This window comes from Taudactylus pleione, unplaced genomic scaffold (assembly GCF_031769625.1).
Source record: "Taudactylus pleione unplaced genomic scaffold, aTauple2 ptg000572l, whole genome shotgun sequence".
Taxonomy (NCBI): Eukaryota; Metazoa; Chordata; class Amphibia; order Anura; family Myobatrachidae; genus Taudactylus; species Taudactylus pleione.
In genome coordinates this window covers 1,915,544-1,939,970 of record NW_028284974.1, presented here as the reverse complement: position 1 = coordinate 1,939,970, position 24,427 = coordinate 1,915,544, and the positions used below count along the sequence as shown (strand labels likewise).

Here is a 24,427-nt window from a genome sequence, read left to right as displayed (position 1 = left end):
AAAAGGAGAACGTGGTGAAGTGTAGTAAAACGCGTTATAGGTATGTACACATTGGTAAGGTCATTTGCAAGAATTGTGGATGCAATACAAGTCCAACTGTGCATGAGTGCAATAGATTTTGCAAAGCCTTAAATTGTCTTAGCATGTAAAAAGGAGTGTACTGTACACACACTCTGACTTTACTAAAGGCCTTCAGAAGACTGTGTGTAGTCCTTTGCAGGCCTGGATGGAGAAACGCGTGGTTGAACGTTTCAGTACAAAGTCCAGCCTGGATCCACTTTCAGAGCAGCCATTCGATTCAGTTCAGCTTTAAACCTAAAACACAGCTCAGATTACCCTTATCTGTGTCTGAAATTAATCATGAAGGGAATGGCCATTGGGACTGTCTGTAATACAAATGGCAAACCCTCCATTAAAAGTACATCGCGGGGCAGTGGTTAGTGTTGCTATCTCACAGAGCTGGTGCCATGTGCTCAATTATGGCCTGGGCCCTAACTGTGGAGTTTGTATGTTCTCCTCTTTGGGGAGATGTATCAAACCTTGGAAATAATTATAGTTGAGGGAGATAAAGTACCAATCAATTGGCTTTTGTCATTTATTTAAACACAGGCCCAGATTTATTAATGAGTGATAGTCTTGTTGTCACCCGTTACTAATCTTAAATGGTGCTCCAGGCAATCAGCTCCTAGCTGTCATGTGTTTGAAAAATTAGTTAGGAGCTGATTGGATGGAGCACTATTTAAGATTAGTAACGGGTGATAACAAGAATATCACTCGCTGATAAATCTGGGCCACTGCCTGTAAAATGACAGTTAGAAGCTAATTGGTTGTACTTTATCTCTCTCCAAGGTTTGAAACATCTTTCCCCACTTTTTTTTATTACTCTCAAAGTCCAAAGATTTGCTGGTAGGTTCCTAAAGTTTCTGGTGGAATTAATCATAGTATGTGTGGCAGGGATTATAGAATACAGAATTCCCCCAGCACATTGCAAAGGGCCAACAAAAGAGACATACATACTACATGATCATAGAATGCATTTGCAAATAAATGATAAGCTGTCCAGGTGTCTCTGCTCAGGTGGTCCTAAACTACATCACCTTTGGCTGACCCATTGCAGAATGCTGGGGGGAATCCTGTGCCTTGTGTTTTCATGTCTATATGAATTTACACGCACCCGTGATGGGCCAATAAATTATGAAAGTGTATCAAGGATTATAGAATGTGAATTAATAAAATATTTATTTTAGAGAGTGCTGCATAATACTTAGGCACCATAAAAAAACCTGTTAATATATACTTACTGACTAAGGGGTCTATTTACTAAGCAGTGTTAGGAGACAGAGTAAAAAGTGATAAGAAAGTGATAAGGTGACAGCCAATCAGCTCCCAACTGTCATTTTTCAAACACAGCCTGTAAAATGACAGTTGGGAGCTGATTGGCTGGCACTTTATCACTTTCTTATCACTTTTCACTCTGTCTCCTAACACTGCTTAGTAAATAGACCCCTACGTCTTATTCCCACTGCCTTAGATGACACATAAAAGGACAAGTTTGTAGTGAAAAGAAATACTAACAATGCCCCCCTAAATGCACCATTTTAACCAACCAAATTTTACTTTAAATAACCTTTGTTTTGCATGTGGGAGCACTTAGACTGTGCAAAGCAAGGATCACCGCAATCTGGCCAACTCCTCCCACCCTCGCAGACGTTATATTAGCCAAGTCCCTGACCAAAAAATTTGTTATAACTGTTTATTGCAGGTCCTCCAGGCTGCAATGGCTTGAGAAGAAACGGTAATATGCATTATCATTAGCACCTAAATTGTGAGTGACCGAGGGATGGAAACAGTTATGATTAAAAGTAAAACTCCGTATGGAATCAAGGACTACACACAGGAGCTCATTCAGACCCGCTCGCTAGTTAGCAGCCGCTCGCTCCCAGTGTATTTACATTTTGCAAAGTGGCGTCAAGGCAGCCGCTCGGTTGGCAAGGCATAAGCACGCCCACTATGTCTTGGCGAGCGATCACTTTGTGTTTATAGACGCTCACCAGCCTGTCTTTAGCCGCCCACTAGCGTACATCATCTCCAGGAAATATATACAACCATCGGTACATTGGGTTCTATCGGATCTGACCGTAGCTCTTGCGGTTGACTGTACCCTACCGCAAGCACTGCGAGCATTTCAGTGTATAAATCAACCAGGTGACGTGTATTATGACGCTGCCTGTTAATTATGTATACCCCAGAAACTGCGTGAAAACACTCTGGTACACCTGTGTCCGCAACTCCACTCCCCCATTACTACTGCCCTGCCCCTGTTACCACCCACAAACAGCCTCTCCTGTCACTCATTCCACTGGGCTGTCTTTGCAGGGCGAGCGAGCACATTCCGATCGCTCGTACTAGTTTGTGCACACGCATTGCGAACTACAAGCATGCGCACATTAGCGAACATCGTCTGAAACGAGCGGCTGCTTGCTAGCGAGCGGGTCTGAATCAGGTGCACTGTTCGGGGACATGGTTCTATTCTGCCTTAACGTGAACTACAATATTGGTGCTTACTTTCTAGGCAGCACAACTGGTAAAAAGTAAATCTCTGGAGACATCTATATGTAGCTGGTTCAACGGCTCTATGGACGCCGGGAAGGCTAACCCTGTAGCCAGATCTTTCTTAGCAGTTCAATAATACAGACACCAACATGCTCTCCACTTAATTCATTTGTATCAAAGCTGGACGTTGTATCATAAGCAATCTCCCAAGCACCTAACACAACCCTATGGATATACAGTAGGGATGTGCAGGCTCGGATTAGTTTGGATTTTCCCAAAAAATTCAAATATTTCCCGCCAAAAATCGTGTCTCAGTAAGAGGCAAAATGTCATATTTCATGGACAAACATCATCTTTCATGGACTTTTGTCCAGGAATGATGATGTTTGTCCATGAAAGATGACGTTTTGCCTTTTTCTGAGACCCGATTTTTGGCGGGAAAAATCATAATTTGGCGGGAAAATCCAAACTAATCCGAGCCTGCACATCCCTAATATACAGCAATACATATATATTGCTGAGACATATACCAAAAAAAAAAAAAAACCATAATACTCAGGTTAACTATCTAAAGCAGGCTGTGCACCCTAGATATCTGTGGGGTTTATAAAACAGCAACCCAGAAATCTTGGTGGCATCTGGTACCTTCTAGTTGATGTGTTACTCTCCATACCACACTGCAGTTGCCAGGTTAATACATGTAGTGAAAACTTAGACCCTGAGCTGGAACAAACTTGTTCTGTTTATCCCATCTACACACACTGATCAATGTAAGGACACCTCGAGAGGACAGGATAGTAATAAATGTTATCGTTTAAAACAGCACATGGAGTATTGGAAGGGGACAGTTTATTTTTCGCACGCACAGCGTACATTGTAAAACACTGAGGCATTGCAGTGTTTCTGATGAATACAGAGGAGGCTTCATAAAGATTCCCACCCCCAAAACAGAGTGTTCGGAGGAACCGGGGGGAAAGAACTTGTGTCCAGGGTTCAGCTTCCCCCTTGTTCTCTGCCTTTAGTACCTCTACTTCTCCTTCCTCCTCTCACACTAGGTCCATACAAGCAGTCTCCATAACACCTCCTGCATCACTCTGGGGTGCTAGCTTCTAGAGGGTCCGCCAGTCTCCGGTGATGTGAGAGGGGAGTGAGGTCCTCAGGAGGAGGTGGCGGTGGGGGTTTTGGAGACTGGGGTGGTCTGGGTAAGGGTGGGGGACCTCGCAGAGTCTGTATCCGCCGACACTCCTGACAAATTCTGAAATGGGCACACCCTCCCCGGCCAGAGGAAGACGGAGGGTCCTCCTGGACCCGCTGGGAACCGGGTGCAGGGGGAGGGTGAGGTGGTGCCGGAGGGTGCTGGTGGTGGCTCTGATAGAGGCGCCCATTGCAGAGGCGTGTCTCCCTGGTAGCACGAGGTGGTCGGCTGAGAGAAAGGAGAGTCCTGCCGTGCAGGTGGCGAGGCGGCCGGCGACGGTGGCGAGAACGAGACGTCTTCTTACAGGACACAGCACTGCGCAGCTCACTCAGCATCTCTTGACAGACTGAAATCTGGACCACAGGAAAGAAAAGTTTAGATAAGATAAAGAGATGAGAGAGAGACTGGGGGAGGGGGAGAAATCAAGAGAACAAATTAAAAAAAAAAATCAAACAAGGGAAAAGAGAGTTGGAAAACAGAACACAGAAGAATAAAGAGGAAAGATAATAATACTCGTGTGGGAAGGAGAGAGCAGGATGGCAGAACAAACAAGAGCCGCCGGGACAAAAGAGTGGGCGAGAAATGCGCCCACCCCCTGGGGGACAGCAAAAGAAAATCTAATACAGAACTAGAGTACACTGGTAACATAATAACAGACCCCTCATGTTTGTTGCCAGCAGGTGAGAAGTGATGGAAATGTTTCATGTTTATGTTGTAGAAGAACCACAAAAAGAGAAAATTGTGATACAACACCTAGAAATATATGTACAATGAATTTACTGCATTGATTGTTCATAAACATAGTTTTATGTGTCATTACGGTATTCTCTGCTTAGTAACAACCCTCCACTCACTTCTTCATTGTCCACTGAACGTCTCGTTGACCACACGAACTCCATGATCGCCACAAACACAGCAATAATAAGACCACAGATAAGGACCACAAAGATACCGCCAATATTCTCCATTCCCAGTCCTGCAATCACAGAGGCAGTGACACTTTAGGAGGATCTTCTCAAAGTCAGAAATCGGTTATCATTAGCAGTTTGGCATCAAAGGACCACGATGCAGGATGATAAAGTGATGTAAAGTGAAACCATAGCTAGCATAGCCCTGGGTGTTTCTTACCTTTGGGAGAGGTGTCAGATAATGGATTGCAAGGGGGAAATATAGTTTTAGCACCGGGTTATGGAGATGACTGCAAGTGACCTTAACCAGCCCACTCACCTGAAGTGAATATCCGGCCTTACCCGTCCACTTCCTGGGTAGGCTTTGCTTACGCATTCCTGAATTGGTGGCCTAGCTGAGTTTAGTGTCTCGCTCTCTCTGACCTGGTGGAATGAAAGCTCCTTGCCTCAGGAAAATACTGAGCTTATTTAGATCAAGGGTCCGGTGAATTTGAAGCATTTGTTTCAACCAAAATGGCCCAAGGGCCATTATTCATGATTGCAGAATTAATTATTCCACAGAGGGATATAGTTAAAGACACACTTTTAAAATAAAGCTACTGTAGCCACACGTGTGGCCACTTGCTGCATCCGGACATCCAGGCCTGGTCTCGTTAGGTCACAAAACGTAACAGTCAAACTGAGCCGATCAGGGTTTTGAGTGGCTGGATAAAGCAGTAGCGCTCAGTGGGCCTTATTCAGCAGTGCACGCTGGTCGGGAATCTGCGCAGGCGCAGGACACGTTCAGCGCATGTGCAGTACGAGTCCTGTGTGTTCGCACGCAGTCCGGCAGCAAGCTGCCAGTGATTGACAGTCTGCTGCCGTTTGTGGGCTGGAGGGGGCGTCGACGGCCTCAGTTTCCAGAAAACGTTGGCGTGTCACCGCAGTTGGGGGGAGGGAAGAGGCCAGGATCTCTGTCGGCTGACGGGGATTTCCTGGCCTCTTTCTCTCATATGCGGGCAGCCGGCTTGCGTGCAGCTTATCAATTCCGTCCTGTGCTGAATCAGGCCCAGTGTGTCAGGTTATCCGGATCACATCAATGAACCAGCTTCTGCTTACAGCCATGGAGTGAGAACATGAGAAGGTATTGTTGTTTAGATGTGTGATCTCTCTATATATATTAATATCCCAGCACTCCAGTGAGCTCTTATGTTGTATGAATATTTCTCAGCAAATCTTGATTGGAATATTTTCATTTATTACTTCACATATATATATATATATAATACCTTCCATTCACCCATGCAACATAAAGCAAAACATATCTCTCATCATCTACATAATCAATAATCCGTTCAGCACACTGTGCAACATAATTACACACCGCATACTATTTTTATATGGCAAAAATGTGTTCATTCAGCATTAGACCCTATTAAGGCTCTAGAAATATACTGTAGCATTCAGATCAATGAAGAGAGTGATTAAAAATGTAATTATACTAGTTGGAAAATAAACTGCTCCAACAGTTCCATCAAACTGACATTAACATGTGAATGTAATTTCTGGGGGTCCAGGGTGACTCAGGACTAATATCCTGGCTGTACTTTACCCAGTCACATACATATAATACCTCACCGTCTTCCATGTGCACATTACGTCACTAAGTAGTCATTAAAATAACCTCTTTATACATGAAGACCCAGCAATGAACAGACATCCTGCCTCTCTGTTTCTCTTCCTCTTTCATCAGGGAACCTTTCAACCAGACCGAGCACCTGGTGCCATCTGTATCATAATGCAAAATGCATTCAACAGAGCTTTCTGTCCGGTGTATAGCTGCAGGTTATAGCACAGCACTGGCAAGTGGAAAAATCAGCATAAACTGTCACAGCGCACGCAGACAGCAGCGTGTAAGGAAAGGCCTTGCTTGGGAGAAGTCAGCATTTAACATTGGCAGAAAGCCTCAGTACTGTATGTAATGAGCTGGTGGTATTTTATGTCCAAGAACAAAATGTGCAACATGAGAGACAAACAAGGGCTGAACTCCCAAAGTTCAGGAGGGAAGGCCCAATTTCATTATGAAAAATACACAATGTCTCAGGGTACAATCCAGAAATCATCTGCCATCTTGTAACTGACATGGATAAAGTCTCCTTTACCTTTGCACTGCGAGCCTTAGATTATTCTCAGGTTCTGCATACTTAGAGCTAGCATCAGAACTTCTCAAGGGTTCCGTCATTGGAATAATCACATGTCGTGTTGGGTTTGAGCATTACGCAACAATAATGTGGAATAAATGGAACATGTTGCATGAAACTCAGGCCTGTTCTTAAACAAATATATGATCTGGGTGAACATATCTGAACAAGTATCAATAATGTCCATTACAGCCATCAAAGACTATGGGGTATATTTACTAAAGGTCGATCTTAGGCCCTGATTCAGAGCCGGTCGCTCTGACAGAGCGCTCGCTCTGAATCAGGGCCGGTCTTTTTCTTTTTTTAGAACGGCCTCCTGGCCGCTCGCATAGCTGTGGGTGACCACCCACAGCTATAGCGAGCGGCTAGGAAGATGGTCGCGATGGTCTTGACCATCGGGCTTGCGACGAGACCCTTGTGGTAGGGTCTCGTTGCCGCAAGCCCCAGAGAGATTTCGGCTCTAACAGAGCCGGAATCTCTCCCACTGACATCACTTGGGAACGCCTCCGTTCACATGGGAACGCCTCCATCTGGGCAGCCACCCCAACATCAACAGCACGCCCCCTTTGGTGCGAAACCCGGAGCGACGCATTGCCCATCGCTATCCGGGTCTCGCACATGTGCACAACGGAGCTGGCTCCGTCGTGCACATGCGCCCTGGGCCACCATCGACCCGGTTGCGAGCGCTCAGCGCTTGCGACCGGGTCTGAATCAGGCCCTTAAATCGATCAACATCGATGTTTCTGTTTTTGGGGCTAGATCACACATTTACTAATACTTAAAAAACAAATTCAAAAGTTGACTGTTAGTAAATGTGTGATTTAGCCCCAGAAACACAACATCGATTTTAAATTGATTAAAATCGATCTTTAGTTAAAAACCCCTAAGGTTGTGTATACACAATTTTTCTAGCAAACGTACAAATTAGAACACCGTGTCACCTAATCTGCAGCACGTCCTTTATTCTACTAATGATTTGCAAATCATTAATATTTACAGAGATCTGCAGAACATATTACACCATTAGCACGTACAGTATGCAGATCTGGTCAAACGGTATAGTTATTTTTGACATTGGCATCCATGACAAAGCAATTTGATTTGGATTTGACCTCGTCAGGATGCAAAATCACATTTGCCAATGACCCACCTTGTTTCACTTAGTCGTCATCCTACCAAAAAGTTATAGGGAATCGTGTAAGGCTAAATGACATTGCCATCAATCAGATCTGTGCAATTTTGTTTTGACCATCTGTCAAATTGTGACAAATTGCTTGTACATCTGATTGGATTACATAAACACAGACATAATTCTTCACGCTTAGATTCTTAGATTTATTTCTGCTATTATAGAAAGTAATATGTGAAATCTGCATAGAGAGGTACTTGGGAGAGCTGGGGGGGGAACAGGTGGGGGCTTAATTGCTGTGGGGAGGGGAGAGGGCTGGGAGGGATGCAGGCAGACAGACCACATAATGTATGAAGGGTGGAGGAGATGAAAGAGGCAGGTGTGCGATCAGTAAAGCAGATGACAATTATGGATGAGTTACCAGAATGAGACGAGATGAAATTGACAGCTGTTCCTTCTGTGAGAGTCTCTATAGTCCACTGTGAGACAATGAGGGAGAGAGTATGTTATGAGGATGAAACACAATGGCAATGATTACACCAGAGACAATAGATTTTGGAATAAAACAATACTCCTAGACCCCGGACCTTTGGCACGATGGTCCTCCTCCTTGGGACACTTCCCGCCTTCCCACCATTTGCGTTTCAGTATCTCCAGGCGATTATTCTCTTGGAGCTGGAGGATAGCCAGACTGATCTCATCTCTGTATGGAGACTCTGAGGGAGAGAGAAAGAGGCAGTTGGTTCGTCGCTGATTATGAAAAGCCAATCGCATATTTCCTCCACAAAAAACTTTCATGAAGCTTTTAACAATAGTCAACTGCTGTTTCGAAAAAAATTGTACATGAAACAGAAAAAAGCTGCCACACAAAGGGCCTGATTCAGACTCACACAGCGCTCGCAAGCGGGTCGATGGTGGGGTACTGCGCGCCACGCAAGCCCCGGAGCGAGAGAGAAATTCTCTCGCTCCGGGACTCACTACAAAAGTGGCGGCTGTCAATGTTGATCGACAGCTTTCCCCGTTTTGTAGGCGGGGAGGGGGGGTGGCTACACAAACGGAGGCGCTCCCGAAGGAACGCCTGCCGTTTGTGGGAGGCACCACATACATCACCAGTGATGTCAGTGAAGAGCTTCCTCCTCTGTTAGAGCAGGAAGCTCCTTGGGACTTGCGACGGACGAGACCCTACCACAAGGGTCTCGTCGCCAGCCCCGGTGGTCGTGACCATCGCAACCATCACCTGGCCACTCGCAAAAGCTGTGGGTGGTCACCCAGAGCTTATTCCTAGTGACCCTGTGTACACCTCGTTACATACTAGCACACCCCACACACATTGCCCGGGTGCTGATCAGCGTATTGATGAGGTAAGCAAGCCATTACCAATTAGCCAGCATTACCATTTGATGACATTTGCCTTACAGCTGCCCCTCACACTAGAATTTTTTTACTTACATTCAGCGAACTGGAATTTTTATGCGATTATACCTATAAATAATGATGTGAAGCATTAGATATGGACACCTGAGCTCACAATAGATAGTAACGCCCTGTTCTACTGCTAACCGGTGAGACTGCTAACTGCAGAGCCAGGCCTCCCATTATACCAGCTGTTGTCTTCATGGCCATTAACTTGTCTTCCTGTATAGATAACATTGTGCAGCTGTGCCACACTAAGGGTCGTATTCAATTTGGAGCGAAAAGCCGTTTACAGCAAAACTTTTTCGCCGATGACATAATTTTCGCCAATTTCACTTATCCCCATATTCAATTTTACCCGGTGCGATAACGCAATGCAATGTAATAGGCAAAAAAGTTTTGCCTATGAATACCCGGCAGAAAAAAATGCAGAATTGGGGTTTTGGGGTGCAGAAACTACTCTGCATTCTTTGTACACCCTTCTTGACGCTGTGTCAAAAACACTACAAAAAAAACACAAAGGACAACTCTAAAAAGCACTTTGAAAAAGCGGGCGAAACATTTCAAAGTGGGGGTACAACTTCAGAAACTAGCAAAATAGCCTTTGGGGGGGGGTCTGCAAGTATGGAGGAGGTTTTTTTTTTAATGCAGGTGCTTGCTGAAGGTGCATTTTTTGGTGTACATTAAAGCTTGATTTTAGTGAGTCAAATGGGAGCGGGTGAAGCCAAATTATGCAGTTCTAATTCTATTGCATCATATTGGCTCCATCTCCTCCCCATTGACCCGCGGAGCTGGCGGGCTTATTGACATGGTGCCTGGTCCCTGTCTATATCTCCAACCTGCAGCATTGTAAGTGTGTGTACGTGTGTGTGTGTGACATATATGTGTGGTGGCGCTTGCTCTCCCCTCTGTCAGACGGGGGTTTCTGGGTACTCAGAAACCCCCCTGCATGCGCTACTGCTGACCTTAAGTATAGCGCACCAAGGGGGAGGGTTAGGTAGGCACTAACGGTGAGGGTTAGGAGGTGAAGGGTTAGGATACTTACTGAGCCCCTTTCGGGATTCTGAGCATCGGGATGCTGCTGTCGGTCTTCTGACTGCGGCATCCTGACTGCTAGTCTCCGGTGTGTATTCCATTAGGTCCCTGTAAGACTGAAGCATCAACTAGACCAGCTTAAGCAGGAAAGTCCTGATGTGAGGGCTCTGACCCTCCGTCTTGATCGGCAGATGTGCGTACTGCGATCGCACTGTGATCGCCTACACAGATACAAAGCCATCGCAGAGTGAGTGACGGGACGTCAGCGTTTGGGGGTGATGATGGGGGAGTGGTTACAAAAACGCAGGCGTACCTGTCCATTTGAACGCCATTGCTTGGGCATGCATGAATTAGCCACTGCGACGGCATACTCAGCTTGTGTACTCACTGCGTCCGACAAGGTTAGCAATTTCTGAGTAAGGTCAGACCTGCTGTAATTGTGCGTCAGTGGCAGATGTTACTCGATGTTCCCGATGTATACTCAGGACTGCAAGGTATTACAATTATGACATAGAGGTAGTGGGAGTCTCTATGCTGGCTGTACAATGGCTTTGTGATTGCAGTCATTAGCATATTTTCGCAGCAGACCTGCGTGCGTAATTGCAGCCGCGATCGCAATAGCGAACCGTGATGAATCAGGCCCTTAGTCATACTTATCCTGTCTGGTGGTGATTCAGCAAGGTGGGTCACTCCATCTCAGAGCGCTGTCCCTACATTCCTGAGGGTCATGGGTGCAGCCACTTTGACTCTGATCAGGTGAGCGCTACTATCCAGTCCCTACCTGTCTGCTGCACTCACATGACCACCTCTTCCTATCCCTTGCAAGAGCGCCCTATTTAAGAATGCATCTGTCAATTGCACATGTGGTTCATTAGGGATGTAGTACATTTACCGGCAGACGGGATGACGGCAGTGGAAAACACGACTCGGGATTAAAGATAGGCTTTGAAATACTGACGCCTATTTTTAGCCTGATGCCAAAATCCCGACAGCCGCCATCCCGCGTAAAGGTAAGCGGGGCATGTTAACTGTTAGCCATGAGGGGGGGGGGGAGCAGCAATGAACCAGCAGGCTTAAGAAAGGAATTGCACCAATGGGATAGCAGGGCAGGTGCTTGATGGTAATCCACAAGGGAGGAGGACACACCATCCAGTATCAGGTGCCGTAGTCCGGCGTCCCAGTCTCAGAGCAACAGAAGGTGGTGTCCCAGTATGGTGTGTACGTTGCACAGGAGCAGAAGTCTGGGCATGTGGCTGGTGACCCGGAGGAGGAGAGACAACCGGAGCATGGGTAAGCAACAATGCACACTGGCGACTTGTAACACTTGTGGATGTCCACCTACTTGCTTAATCATTCCTCTCTGTCTCTATCTCCAACCATACCTACAGAATCCATTTTTTAAGCTCCTCACACTTTCATATCACTCAATTAATTCTCCCTCTCCTATATTTTTATTTATTTACTCTTTAAAAAGGTATACTAGTTTCCATTCGCAAACGTTAATATCTGTCCAGCACTCCCACTGGAGGCAGATTTTGTGTTTACGAGCCAATATTCTAAGATCGTAGCCTACCCATTCACTAAAAGCTGGCAAGGGGGCTGATTCAGAGAGTTACGCTAATATTGCTGTTGCCGTGTCTTTGTACACAACTTCTGTACAAACGTATGCAAGTGTCGCAGACGGTGGCGGATTTTACCTTGGTGCTGCAGTAGAATCTACCACCTCAGTGAGCCAGTTCCATTCCGTGACTGCACTGGTAACACTGTGACTGGAAGTAGATTCCCATTTTTTACCTCATCTTAGTCTACATTCCCGCTCACCCTAAGGTTCTTCCTGTGGCTGTCGCCTTGCAGCCATGCTAATTACCGCCTCCCAATTCCACATCAAAGACTAAACTCCTGCCGCTCACCGACTCTACAGCTCTTTTGCCCACCCTACCAGCAGGCAGATTTACGAACTCGCCCTAAAACTGCACATATTCATTAAAGCAGACTTATGTCCACTCTCCTCAATCATCATCTGTTCTCAGTTCACCCCCCAGCTTTACCCCTCTCCCCTAGACTTTACGCGCTCGCAGACAGGGCCCTCCCCTCCTCTTTGTTCTAACCAGGTACTATCCATTTTCTCAAGTGCGCTCCCACTTACTGGATCATGGATTGCTACGGATACGGACAATTACGTAGGTAGTATTTCACAATCACAGATTTTTTCCTATAGAGGTATGCAGGAAAATCTGTGTTGTTGCTCTAGTATATGTCACTATATGATTTTTACCCTTGTACCGTCTGTTTGAACATACTATATTGTTTGTATGTATTATTGTCATTTTCCATGTAAATTGCAGCGGACACGTGGTGGCGACATAGCAACAAAATATAATATTAATATGCGATTTTCAAGTTTTAAGCATAATGTCATGTCCAAAAATTTATAAAATTCATAAAGTACTTTTAAAAAAAATAATATTGTTCCTTGTTTTTGCACTCCTTTATACAATAACCCTAAAATCCCTTATCACGGGCAGCAGTCTATCTTCCACTGAGTTACTTTTCAGCTGTTGGAATAGACTATTGGCATGCACTGTTAGTAACTACCACCTGCTTCTATTATACGTCTGCTGTGGACCTGGTCTGCTTTCCCCAGCTTTCCTGCACAAGTTATCTTAATTACTGTATTTGATGGGGACACCGATGCGCCATCAACCCAGATGGTGTAAAAGTTCCCAGTATGAGTGGCCATCTGCCAGGAAGCAATTATATGAAACAGTTTGAGAGAAAAGCATTAACTGGCAACATCCATAGACAATAACACACAAACTCCTCACACTTAGTTAGCGAAATGAAAAACAAAAAAAAAGGAAAAATCTCTGCCTGGTAAAAGTTTCCAGCTTCCGGGCCTCCCGGGCAACACTGCAGGATATTTAGCCAAAGTTTTTTCTGTGCCCTGTGATATTGAGCCTGATACAAGTTGTACGATAGGCCCATATTTTCGCAGTTGAGCGATTATCAGTAAACTGCGCATGCGTCAAGGTACATTACCATAGTCGCTTGCAGCGGCTATTTACTTGCAGCGTGATTGTCTGTCCACCATTTCGGAGGACGTTTCACATCCTGCAACTGCGATCATGTACGCAGTAAAAATGGATCCGGGGTCTCCACCGCCATTTTGCGCGACCGTAAGGTTACTGAGAAGACTGATAATCGAAGGAACCAGGACTGATGATGCATCTTTTTACACAGATACTTGGATTTGCAAAGCCGCCAGCAGGCGTCTGGATACATTCCCCTGCGTCTGCGATCAGCAGTGGCTCTCTTAGATGAGGGGAGATGCCGCTACCCGTCCTGTCACTGCATGCACTGCAGCTCAGAGGGGAGGGACTGCAGTCCTGGACAGACGGGTCCCGACACAATCGGCAGTCAGATTGCACATGCACAAAAACAACCGGCTTCTAGGGACTGCATCAGCTTCGGCCCCTAGAAGCCTCGTAAGGCTGCCCGATGGAAGCCCGGACTGCTGTAACACCTCCCCCCTGGATTGCCTGACCTGTCTGTGATTGGCAGATAGCGCTTCCAATGGGAATCTACTTCCAGTCACAGTGTTACCAGTGCAGTCACGGAATGGAACTGGCTCACTGAGGTGGCAGATTCTACTGCAGCACCTAGGTAAAATCTGCCACCGTCTGCGACACTTGCATACGTTTGTACAGCAGTTGCGTACAAAGACACGGCAACAGCAATATTAGCGTAAATCTCTGAATCAGCCCCCTTGCCAGCTTTTAGTGAATGGGTAGGCTACAATCTTACAAATATTGGTTTGTAACACAAAATCTGCCTCCAGTGGGAGTGCTGGACAGATATTAACGTTTGCGAATGGAAACTAGTATACCGTTTTAAAGAGTACTAAAAATTCTGATGAATCCGTTCTCCCAACTAGTTTGCAAAAAATGCCAGCAGCTGGTCCCCAATGTGGCACCTACATACATGTGAAGATCTTATGGACCTTAATGGAATCCATCCTGCTTTATAGAAATACAGGCAGCTTTCTAGTTAGCCGGGACGCTGTTCCAGCTCGAAATGAGTAAAGTTGCAGTGAAATTTAAAGGCACCAAATAATGAATCAGCTCATCTACACAACACATTATAGTGTCTTTCTGTCTTCTTGTTTTATTTTAATGCAATGTGAAGGGCTGTGTGTTTTATCGGTTTTACCTAATAGCCTTATGTTTTTCCCCAGCAGTTTGGGACACATACCTATAGATTTAACTCTACCGTGCTATATAGAACAGTCATGTCCTGTCGTATAATAACCTCTGCCATTTCCTTTACGTTACATCTGGAGATACAACTTGTGTATCATCCTTTGCTATAAAATAGACATTTTCACACCTTCAAATACTCAATGAATCGGGACAGGGGAGAATGTGCGATTCCTAGAGAAGGGGGTGGTGTTTCCAATTCATTGATTTTAGAATAAAGCATAAAAGAAAATGTGTTGCAATTAGCCTTCAACAGGCACTTTTCATAAACGATTTGTGGCAATGGGGGAGATGTAAGAATCTCAGAAGTGGCATCGGCGCACGTTATGTGCGCTGATACCGCTTCTACCCGATGTATAATTGGGGGTTTGGTGGTAAATGACAGGGGCGCTATGCGCCCCTGTCATTATCGCCACTGCTATCTACTATCTACTAAGATAGTGGCGCCAATAGCCTGGGCCATGTATGAACGGTCATATCGCCTGATCGTTCGGCCCACTGTAGCTGTCGCTATCGACAGCTACAGCCTGGCGCTGCCCTATATCCACAGCAGAGACAGCGCTGTCCCTGCTGCGGCGGCTGCCGGCTCCAGGCTGCACGAGGGGAGCTTGCGATACTTGCGAGATCCCGCGCATGCTCAGTGAATCCGGCCGGGACTGAGACACAGCGCATCAACACTAGGCTGATGCGCTGTGGTCTCTAGCAGGTAGCGCCGGAGGGGGGAGTTAACGCTCCCCCTCTCCGGCCGATGAGATGTTTATACATCAGTAGTGCTTCCTGCTTCGCTTCGGTAAAGAGGTGAAGCAGGAAGCGATATAGCGGCACGTTAAGTGCTGCTATAATACATCTCCCCCAATGGTTGTAAATGTCAGATAATTGGAATGATATATTGTGCGGATCATATAGTGTATATGTTCTATTGTGCATGCACGCTGGTGATTCATCGCAGTGTCCCATCTGTTGCTGTGCTGCACAGCAGATGGGACAATGCAATGAACGACGCCATGCTGCTAAATGCGTATCGCACACACACAATATATTGTTACATCGCTTTGCACCGTCGCTGGGTACGCATATCGTATAGTGTGTGCCCAGCTTTAGCCACCAGGCATATACTATTTGTCAGATGGGATCATGCGGTTAACATCATTACACTCCTCCCACCATGACACAATTTACATAATTATGCCCCGCCCACTGCCGAGCTTCCTCTGTACTAAGGATGGCCATCGGTCTGGTTACCATAGATGGCAATATAGAAAGAAACAATCGATGGTTACCAACTATGCAATGGATGACTATCAATCAGAGGCAGGCTGGGCCGGGAGGCAGGGTGACACCTGCCCCCCAGGCCGGTACAATTTTGTCATTATGAGGGCTGCGCGGCCGCAGGCGTGCATTGCATGGACATGCCTGAGAGCAGACAGAGAGTTCTCTGCTCCTCAGCTGCTCTGATTGTATGTGTAAGCCAATCAGAGTCAGGGCCGTAGGGAGGGGAGGCGTCGGGACGGCCGCTGCTGCTGCTCCATGTGCAGACCTCTGAAATGCCAGGTGCCTGCCGCGATGCATAATTTGCGAGTGCTGCGACCGGCTGCTGGCTACCAATGAGTCCCCTCCTCCTGCTGAGTATGCCGGGGGTGAACGGCACTGGTGCGGAGATAGGAGTGAGGGATTAGGATGTTGTGACATCATAACGTCTACTTCACCATCCAAGAAGAACAGCCTGCATGCAAGAGGAGCGAACATGCATTACCCTGACAAGCCTGAGTCATGCCCCAGCAGCAATCAGAGGACAAGAAGAGGAGAGGATGAGACATGTAAGTAAAAACAAATAATAAGGGGACACAAGATTACTAAACATATACTGTGTAAGGGGAGGGTGGTCTTGGGGAACAAACTGAAAATACTCATGTATTGTAAGGCATGTAGGTGGGGACACAGATGCAATAAATACAGTATCTACAGTATATAAATGGTGGTGGGGAGGGGGTTCCTAGAACACAAATACTAAAACATGTATATCTGTATAAGTTTCACTTATAAGCCAATTCATCACTTTGTGCATTTGTTCACTATATTTCCACTCTAGTAAGCTCAAAGTCCTTTTGTGTATTATGCATGCAATTTCCTGAAAATGGGATATTTCTCCATTTTGGATGCAAAACTACTATGAACCTTTTTTATTTGCTCATTTTATTGCCAGACTTTAATGTCCCTCTGACCCCTCGATGTGCCCCTTATATGCCATCTGACCCCTAAACATGCTCGGTATGTGCCATTAACCCCCTCCACGTGCCCCTTATGTGCCATCAGATCCTTCCATATGCCCCTTATGTGCCATCAAACCGCTATGTGCCATCATATCCTTCCATGTGCCCCTTATGCCATCAAAACCCTTCATGAGCCCCTTATGTGCCATCAAAACCCTTCATGTGCCCCTTATGTGCCATCATATTCTTCCATGTGCCCCTTATATGCCACCAGACCCAACCACATGCCAGTTATGTGCCATCAGATCCTTTCATGTGTCCTTTATGTGCCATCAGTACCCACCATATGCCCCTTTATAAACAGCTTGCTTTAAATAACATCACCTGGCTTGTATTATTGTCCTAGTGTGGGTGACAGTTTGAGCATTAACACTGATTATAAGAATTTATTTTCCCCATGCAGAGAATATTTATCCTTTTATGCACCCTCATGTTGAAGTTTACTATGGAAGCAGAAATAAACACTCCATCCGACATGTCTCAGAGCAGTGTACAGCCCGCTCAATTATGTGTCAGCGCATCATGAAGAAAAGGATGGCAGGTCAGGCCATGATATTTACAAATTTGTATTGTGTGTATATACAGTATATATATATATATATATATATATATATATATATATATGTATATATACACATACACACACATACATACAAAGTTCCAGGTGGGTAGCACTCCCATTACAATAGTCCACAGCCCTGGTGACCTCCGTAGGTACCCCTTGCTACGAGTCCAAAATACAGACCAACTTGCGGCAGGACTCGGTGATATAATACTCAAATCCCTACATTTGTTTTGAGTTTTATATACCTGAGTGCCACTGTAAGTTGGTCTGTATATGTTTGTGTGTTTTATATATATATATTATATATATATATATATATATATATATATATATATATATAAAACTACTTTTCATATATTTGGCTATTTGGCAGCCAGCCCCTGCCATCAGTGGTTTCATCAACCGATGGTCATCCCTGTTCTTAGACTGACTGGCCCGTGGGCCAATCAGAACCTTGGAATGGGGTTTTGTGGTCATCGGGGGCGGAGCTATACTCCACGTCCCATCACCTTGGAAAAAAAATGATTACGAATCATCAGTGGTCATCTCTGCTCGGTACCTGGGAGATCGGCCACTATATCGGGAGTCTCCCAGATATTCCGAGTGAGTCTCAAATCTGTTTTTATAGCGCCAGCATTCTCTGCAGCACTTTTACTATTAGGACCGAACACAGTAATAAAACAAGGCTGCATCTGAAAGACAGATAAAAACGTTTGATGATTCTTCTTACAATCACAAAAGTCTTAAAAGATGGGTCACTTATAAATGCAAGACACAAAAACGAGCTAATCTGCCTTCAAGTGACGGCCTGGAATAACTGAGAGCCGGACGCTATTTGCGCTCGCTCGGTCAGAAAAAGGGTCCGGCTATTTAAATTGAGCGCTCGCTCTTTGCGGTCTGTTGACGCCTCTATGTCTGAGCGAGCGAACGATACATGCGCTCGCTATTTTGTAAAGACGCCCCCTGGCCGCTCGCATCCTACGTCATCTCCACTATTTATTAGATTAATCGAGTACATTGAAAGGCATCTGAACTGCTCGCACTGCTTGTGGTAGGTTTATCCTACCGGAATCATGCGAACAGTTCAGGCTAAGAGACAACCAAGTGACGTGGTCGATGACGCTGCTTTGTTAATTATGCACACCCTTAAAACGCCCGTTTTGACCGTTTGGCACGCCTGCGTTCGGATCTCCACTCCCCGTTTTCAAGCACCTTCCCCTGTTACCACCCACAAACGCCTCATCCTGTCACTCAAATTAGCAGGCACTCGCTATTTGGCAAGCGCTCGATTTCCGATCGCACTGACTGGTTGGTGCATGCGCATTATGACCCATACGCATGCGCAGTTGTGCGAACATCGCTCGGAGCGAACGAGCGGCCGCTTACGAGCAGCTCTGAATCAGGCCCTGAGTGTGCTCAGTACAGGTACAGCAAGTCTCCCTTTGCTGCAGCACCACCAGATGGCCTCAAATGTCATCACAGACTTCTCCACTAGAGGGAGCCCGAGCTCTGTACACAAGCCAGTGTTACAATGCAGCAACTGGTATACTTCGCCCCATCCCTTGCCAGTCAACAAGGGTGGCAGAGTGGTGATTTGATTGAAAAGCCTGGCTAGCTCAGGAGAAAAGCAATAGGGAAAACACAGAGAGAAATAGTTGGTGCAGCAGTCAATGCCCAGACATACAGTAGGATGATCAGCAGAGCATTGAGAGGAGCAGTGTTTATGCATAGTGTGTGTGAGCCCAGGCAGGTACATACATACTGGTTATGCAGTGTCACAGTGCATTGTGGGAGTGCAGCATTACTGAAAGGAGAAGCAATGCGAGCTGACTTATTATGTGTGGGTTGTTTCCCAGTGTGATCACTGACAAGATGTAAAGTGATTTTAGATGCATCACATTAGTACAGTGCATCTGCAGTGTCAACAACGGGGTGAGCACAGTGTGTAGCATCCGTCAGGGCTGTTCAGAACTTCTGGTACCCCTCCAAGCATATTAGGAAGAACCCCCGCCACATCTATCCCTACCCCCTAAGTGCAGCAGACGACTCCTGCGGGATAATGCAAATTGTAACTAGATCAGACAGATGTACATCAAAATGAGAGAAGACGCCTCAGCCATAATTTAGACATTAACCCTGGGGAATTGCTTGATTTAAGCGATTGACAACACAGACGTATTCAATGCTTCAAATTGGATAAACCGTTTAACTACCACGGCGCAGCTCATGCGGCCTCGGCTTTATGCTAACACAGCTATCGCCATGACCTGTATGAAGGAATATTCGGTGAGAGTGGGCGTAGGGTAACGCTAAGTTGTCATACATATATTTGGCTGGGCACGACGCCGGCAGATGTGATGCTGAAACTAATGTGAACATATTCAGTTACGTTTCATTTACAGACATATTTTAAACCACATCAATAGACAATTAAAGGCAACATCGCAAAAATAGCTGAAAGTCACACAGAAATAAGAAAACCACAGCTCACAGTGGCTATAATAGAAAAATATTCACCCCCTTTGGCATCTGTCACATTTATTTCCATAATTTATATCATGGAAAACAAATGGATTTATTTAGGTGTTCATGCCGCCACTGATCATTGCAAAATGTAAAGTCGAATATATAAAAAAAAACAGCACTAAAAGGCGTTTAATAAATGACAAAAAAACAAGAGAATAATTTATTACATACAGCTGTCAGCCTTTTTGTCAAAGTGTTTTAAAATGATGTATGGTCTCCCTAAACTGAGAGGGTCTTCCTGATAGCCTCACAGGTCTTTTGCCGGGATTGCTTTTATGATGGACTAGCACGAAAGGTTTCTGTGCATATGTTTAATTCTATTTTTGTTGCTTTTTAGGAAATGTCGTAGGCTTGCTCTCTGTTTCATCATCGCCCATACTGTTTCATTTGAAATCAGAGAAACTGCATTATGGCAAAGCAGCAGATATATACACAATTACTATAGTGTCATTTACTTCTTACTCACCACTAGGGCACCTAACACTTGGTTGCTTATGCTCTGTTGCTTATCTGGGTGATATGGTCACTAATGTAGCAATATATATTATCCATGTCCTGTATTGTATTGTTCTGTAAGTCACTTGTATACAATTTGTTTTTGTACTTTGTAAGGCGCTGCGGAACACTTGTGGCGCCATATAAATAAATGCTAATAATAATAATAATAATTGCACATTGCCTAAAGAAATACTTTTAGTAACTGAACAATGTATAACGCTCTTCCTGGATCAAATATATCCTGAGTTGATGCCATGCTTTACCCTCTCCATTCCAGGAGATGCATGTTTTCTAACCACGGTTAAAAGTCAGGTTTTTGTCATATCCGGATTTTTATATTTTTTATTGAAGAGTCGGAAATTCAGTGCATGGTAAAAGCCATGCAAGGGGACCTAGGGGGAGATATGTCAAAGCTAGAGAGATAGATAAAGTACCAACCAATTAGCTCCTGTCACTTTACAGACTGTGGGGTCTATTTACTACTGATTTACTTTTGACGTTGAGCCCAATACAGTTAGTTGACTCTCCTCACTAACTGCACCATTACCCGCTACTAACCATCCTTAGTTACTGCCACCTACAAGAAAAATGTCACAAACGTGTCCCTCACCCTGACCAGAGCCCTGGGGCTGTATATCCAGGGCTGAGGGCCTGATTCAGACCCGGTCGCAAGAGCTGAGCGCTCGCAACCGGGTCGATGGTGGCCTAGAGTGCATGCGCACGACGGAGTCGGCTCCGTCGTAAGCATGTGCAAGACCCGGATAGTGACGGGCACTCCGTCGCTCCGGGTCTCGCAACAAAGGGGGCGAGCTGTCGATGTTGAGTGACAGCTCGCCCCCTTTGGTGGGCGGGCCGGGGGCGTGGCTGCCCAAACGGAGGAGTTCCCATGAGAACGCCTGTCATTTGGGGGCGGCCCCACTGACATCACGAGTGATGTCAGTGGAGAGATTCCGGCCGCTGACACTGTAACATAGCATTTCGCAAGCCCCGAAATCTCTCTGGGGCTTGCGGCCACAAGACCATACCACAAGGGTCTCGTCGCAAGCCCGATGGTCTTGATCATCGCGACCATCATCATGGCCGCTCGCTGTAGCTGTGGGTGGTCACCCACAGCTATGCAAGCGGCCAGGAGGCCGTTCTAAAAAAAAAAAACCCGGCCCTGATTGAGAGCGAGCGCTATGTCAGAGCGTCCGGCTCTGAATGAGGGCCTCTGTTTCTTCTGCAATACAGAAGAGGCAAATCACCTTAATTCACCACTTTAAAATGGAAGCTGAGGGGACACGTGTTACAGGATCCGTCAGTAGCCAGATTGATTGCGACCAGGGCCGCCATAAGAGATTTTGGAACCTGGTACTTGGGGGGCATGGCCAAGTGGGTAGGGATATTATTACGGGATGTAGTCGGCATACGGTTGGGATGGATAACGGTACCAGAATCCCGACAGCAGTGGGAATCTCGGCTCTAGAATCCTGACCGCAGACAACACTCTCCCTAACCCAATAGCACTAGGGGGAGGGTTAAGGCACTAGGGGGAGGGTTGGGGATAGGCTGCGGGGGGGGGGTTGAAGTTAGGTTGCGGGGGGGGGGGTTAAGGTTAGGCTGCCAGAGGTGGGGATAGGGTTATGCTGCGGGGGGGAATTAGGATCAGGCTGCGGGGGTGGGGGGTGAGAGCTAGGCTGCCGGAGGGGAGGGTTAGTTAGCCTGCGGGAAAGGTGGGTTAGGGGTTAGGTTTAGGATACTGTACTTACTTAATCCACAAAATTCTTACTGTCGGTATCCTAACCGTTTGCATCCCGACTGCCGAGGTTCCGTGCCCAACCCGTTGTTACAGTCCATTGTTAATACCGGACTCCAACTAGCTGTACTCTGCTGGGTGCATAGTTGCCTCCTTGACAGATTGGGGATCTCAGGCACACAAAAGTATATAGTATAATCTAAAATATATGTGTGTAGTGCCTTATTTGTGGGGCTAATGATTTCAATGTCATTATTTATAAATAATAATGTAGATTAATTCCATATAAATGGTAGCTTCTGTATGGAATTGGAGTGCTAGCTCAGTGGTAACGTCAGGCAGCAGAATTACTAGGGGTACATTTACTAAAGTGAGAGTTGTTGCCTATAGCAACCAATCAGATTCTACATTTAAATAGCACCTTCTAGAAGATAATAGCTAGAATCTGATTGGTTGCTATGGGTAACATCTCCACTTCTAAAAACTCTCACTTTAGTGAATTTACCCCCTAGTCCTAAGCCTTACAGAGGTGTTGAAGGTTTACGATGACCCTAGATTGCATTACTAGCATTTATGTAATATAATAGTGGTTATACTGGGAGTTCAGTTATACAGTTATGGACTGATGCAGAGTTTTACCCCCACCTGCTGTGTTATAACCCTGCGCTTACTGCGGTGCCCGCTGTACGGAAGTGACAGCATGTACCTTTTAATGCCATTTTCACTTGCGACTGGGAAGGTGTAACTGGACTGTAGTGGGGCGTTACTTGAGCACGTATCAGCGGAACTGCGTCTATGCAGGGATAGACATAAATATGCCAGTTTTCCAGGCGCATTCTGTGCACCAAGTCTAGGCTGAGTACAGATGACCATGTCTAGCTGCAAACCAAGCCTACTGGCGCACCGTGGGTGACAATACTGTATGCATTGTTTCTTTGGATGATACAACTTTTCAATTATAATTGTCATGGTTAATACACTGTATGTGTAACTAATTGAACAATTACTTGAAGCCTCCTTTGCGGGTTATTGTTTGGATGCATAGCGCGCCTAGCATCTCGCAGCTGGAACCGGTCCTGTGTTTCCGTTGATGCCATAAATCAGTGACAGTACAAGGTGTTCCGGAACCCAGGGGCTGGGTAGTCTCGGCATTGCCCCTGCACCCTCACAAAGTCATCACTTAATTCTGCTTATTAATGTTGCATGGATACTATCTTAGCGCGTGTTCTGAGGAGGAAAGCAGGTCATGGGCATATAATGAGAAAGGCTGTGTTCACTGCTGGATCTGCATTTCAGCTCCTCTGCCTTTTCTTGTCACATTCATCTAATAAAGTATTACTTTCCATTCTGTACCTTGGATGGTGCATTGGTCCCGATTCAGAGATGTACTGTACGCTATTCTGGTATTTATGCAGTTGAGCTATTAATGGTCAACTGTGCATGCGTCACGGTCAGCACTGCGCTCGTGCTAAGGTACATTTGCGATGCCGCTCCCAGAGATAGTTTCTTCAGAAAGTTGACAGGAAGGGGGAGATTTACGAAGAATCATGTAGGGATGCGATCCATTATCACACCTTATCGCCGGGAGGGTTGACTACGCAAAACGCACATTGACAAATAAGTGTGTTTGCTTTCATTTTGTCACTTGATGACACCCGACCAGTCGTGTTTTGGCGGGCACAAGGTCAGTCAAACCGGGTGTGTTTCGCAAGTGAAGTTGTAGATCTGGGATACGATGGAATTCACGTCCCCAAACTTTGCATGTGAAATCGGAGCAAATCTGTGAAATTCGCAAACATACAGATGTGTCCGCATTAGGGGTGAGCGGGTTCGGATTTCTGAAATCCGAACCCCCCCGAGCCCCCCCGATCCGAGGCAGATCCGAGTCAGGCTCGACTTTTCCCGCCTGACTCGGATCTGAAATCGAGGCAAAACGTCATCATCCCGCCTTCCGAGTCTCGCGGGGTTTGGATCCTATATAAGGTACCCGCGTCGGCGCCATTTTCTCACTCGGCTGTGGACAGTGAAGAGGGAGGGTGGGAGTTAGGGCTGGCTGGGCTGTGTAGTGTAGTGTAGTGCAGAGTAGTGTTGTGCTGTGATGTGCTGCTGTTGTCCACTACTTCAAAGTCCATAGGGGCTGGCTGTGTTGTGCTGTGCTGCTGTT

General features: G+C 46.0%; 1 protein-coding gene across 7 annotated transcripts in view; it reads right to left on the bottom strand.

Annotated features, from left to right (window-relative positions):
• Positions 1–3,178: 3,178 nt before the first annotated feature.
• GRIK5 (glutamate ionotropic receptor kainate type subunit 5) overlaps positions 3,179–24,427 on the bottom strand; it is a 344,326-nt gene continuing 323,077 nt past the window's right edge. The window contains exons 18-21 of one of the 7 annotated variants that reach the window (XM_088453192.1): positions 8,533–8,681; positions 8,387–8,444; positions 4,603–4,724; positions 3,179–4,101 (exon numbers count right to left, since the gene is read on the bottom strand). In XM_088453192.1, the coding sequence (XP_088309318.1) occupies positions 3,643–4,101; positions 4,603–4,724; positions 8,387–8,444; positions 8,533–8,681 (788 nt within the window). In that variant the 3' untranslated portion in view covers positions 3,179–3,642. The remainder of the gene's footprint in view (positions 4,102–4,602; positions 4,725–8,386; positions 8,445–8,532; positions 8,682–24,427) is intronic. The other 6 variants (XM_088453188.1, XM_088453187.1, XM_088453185.1 and 3 more) reach the window with 6 other exon arrangements.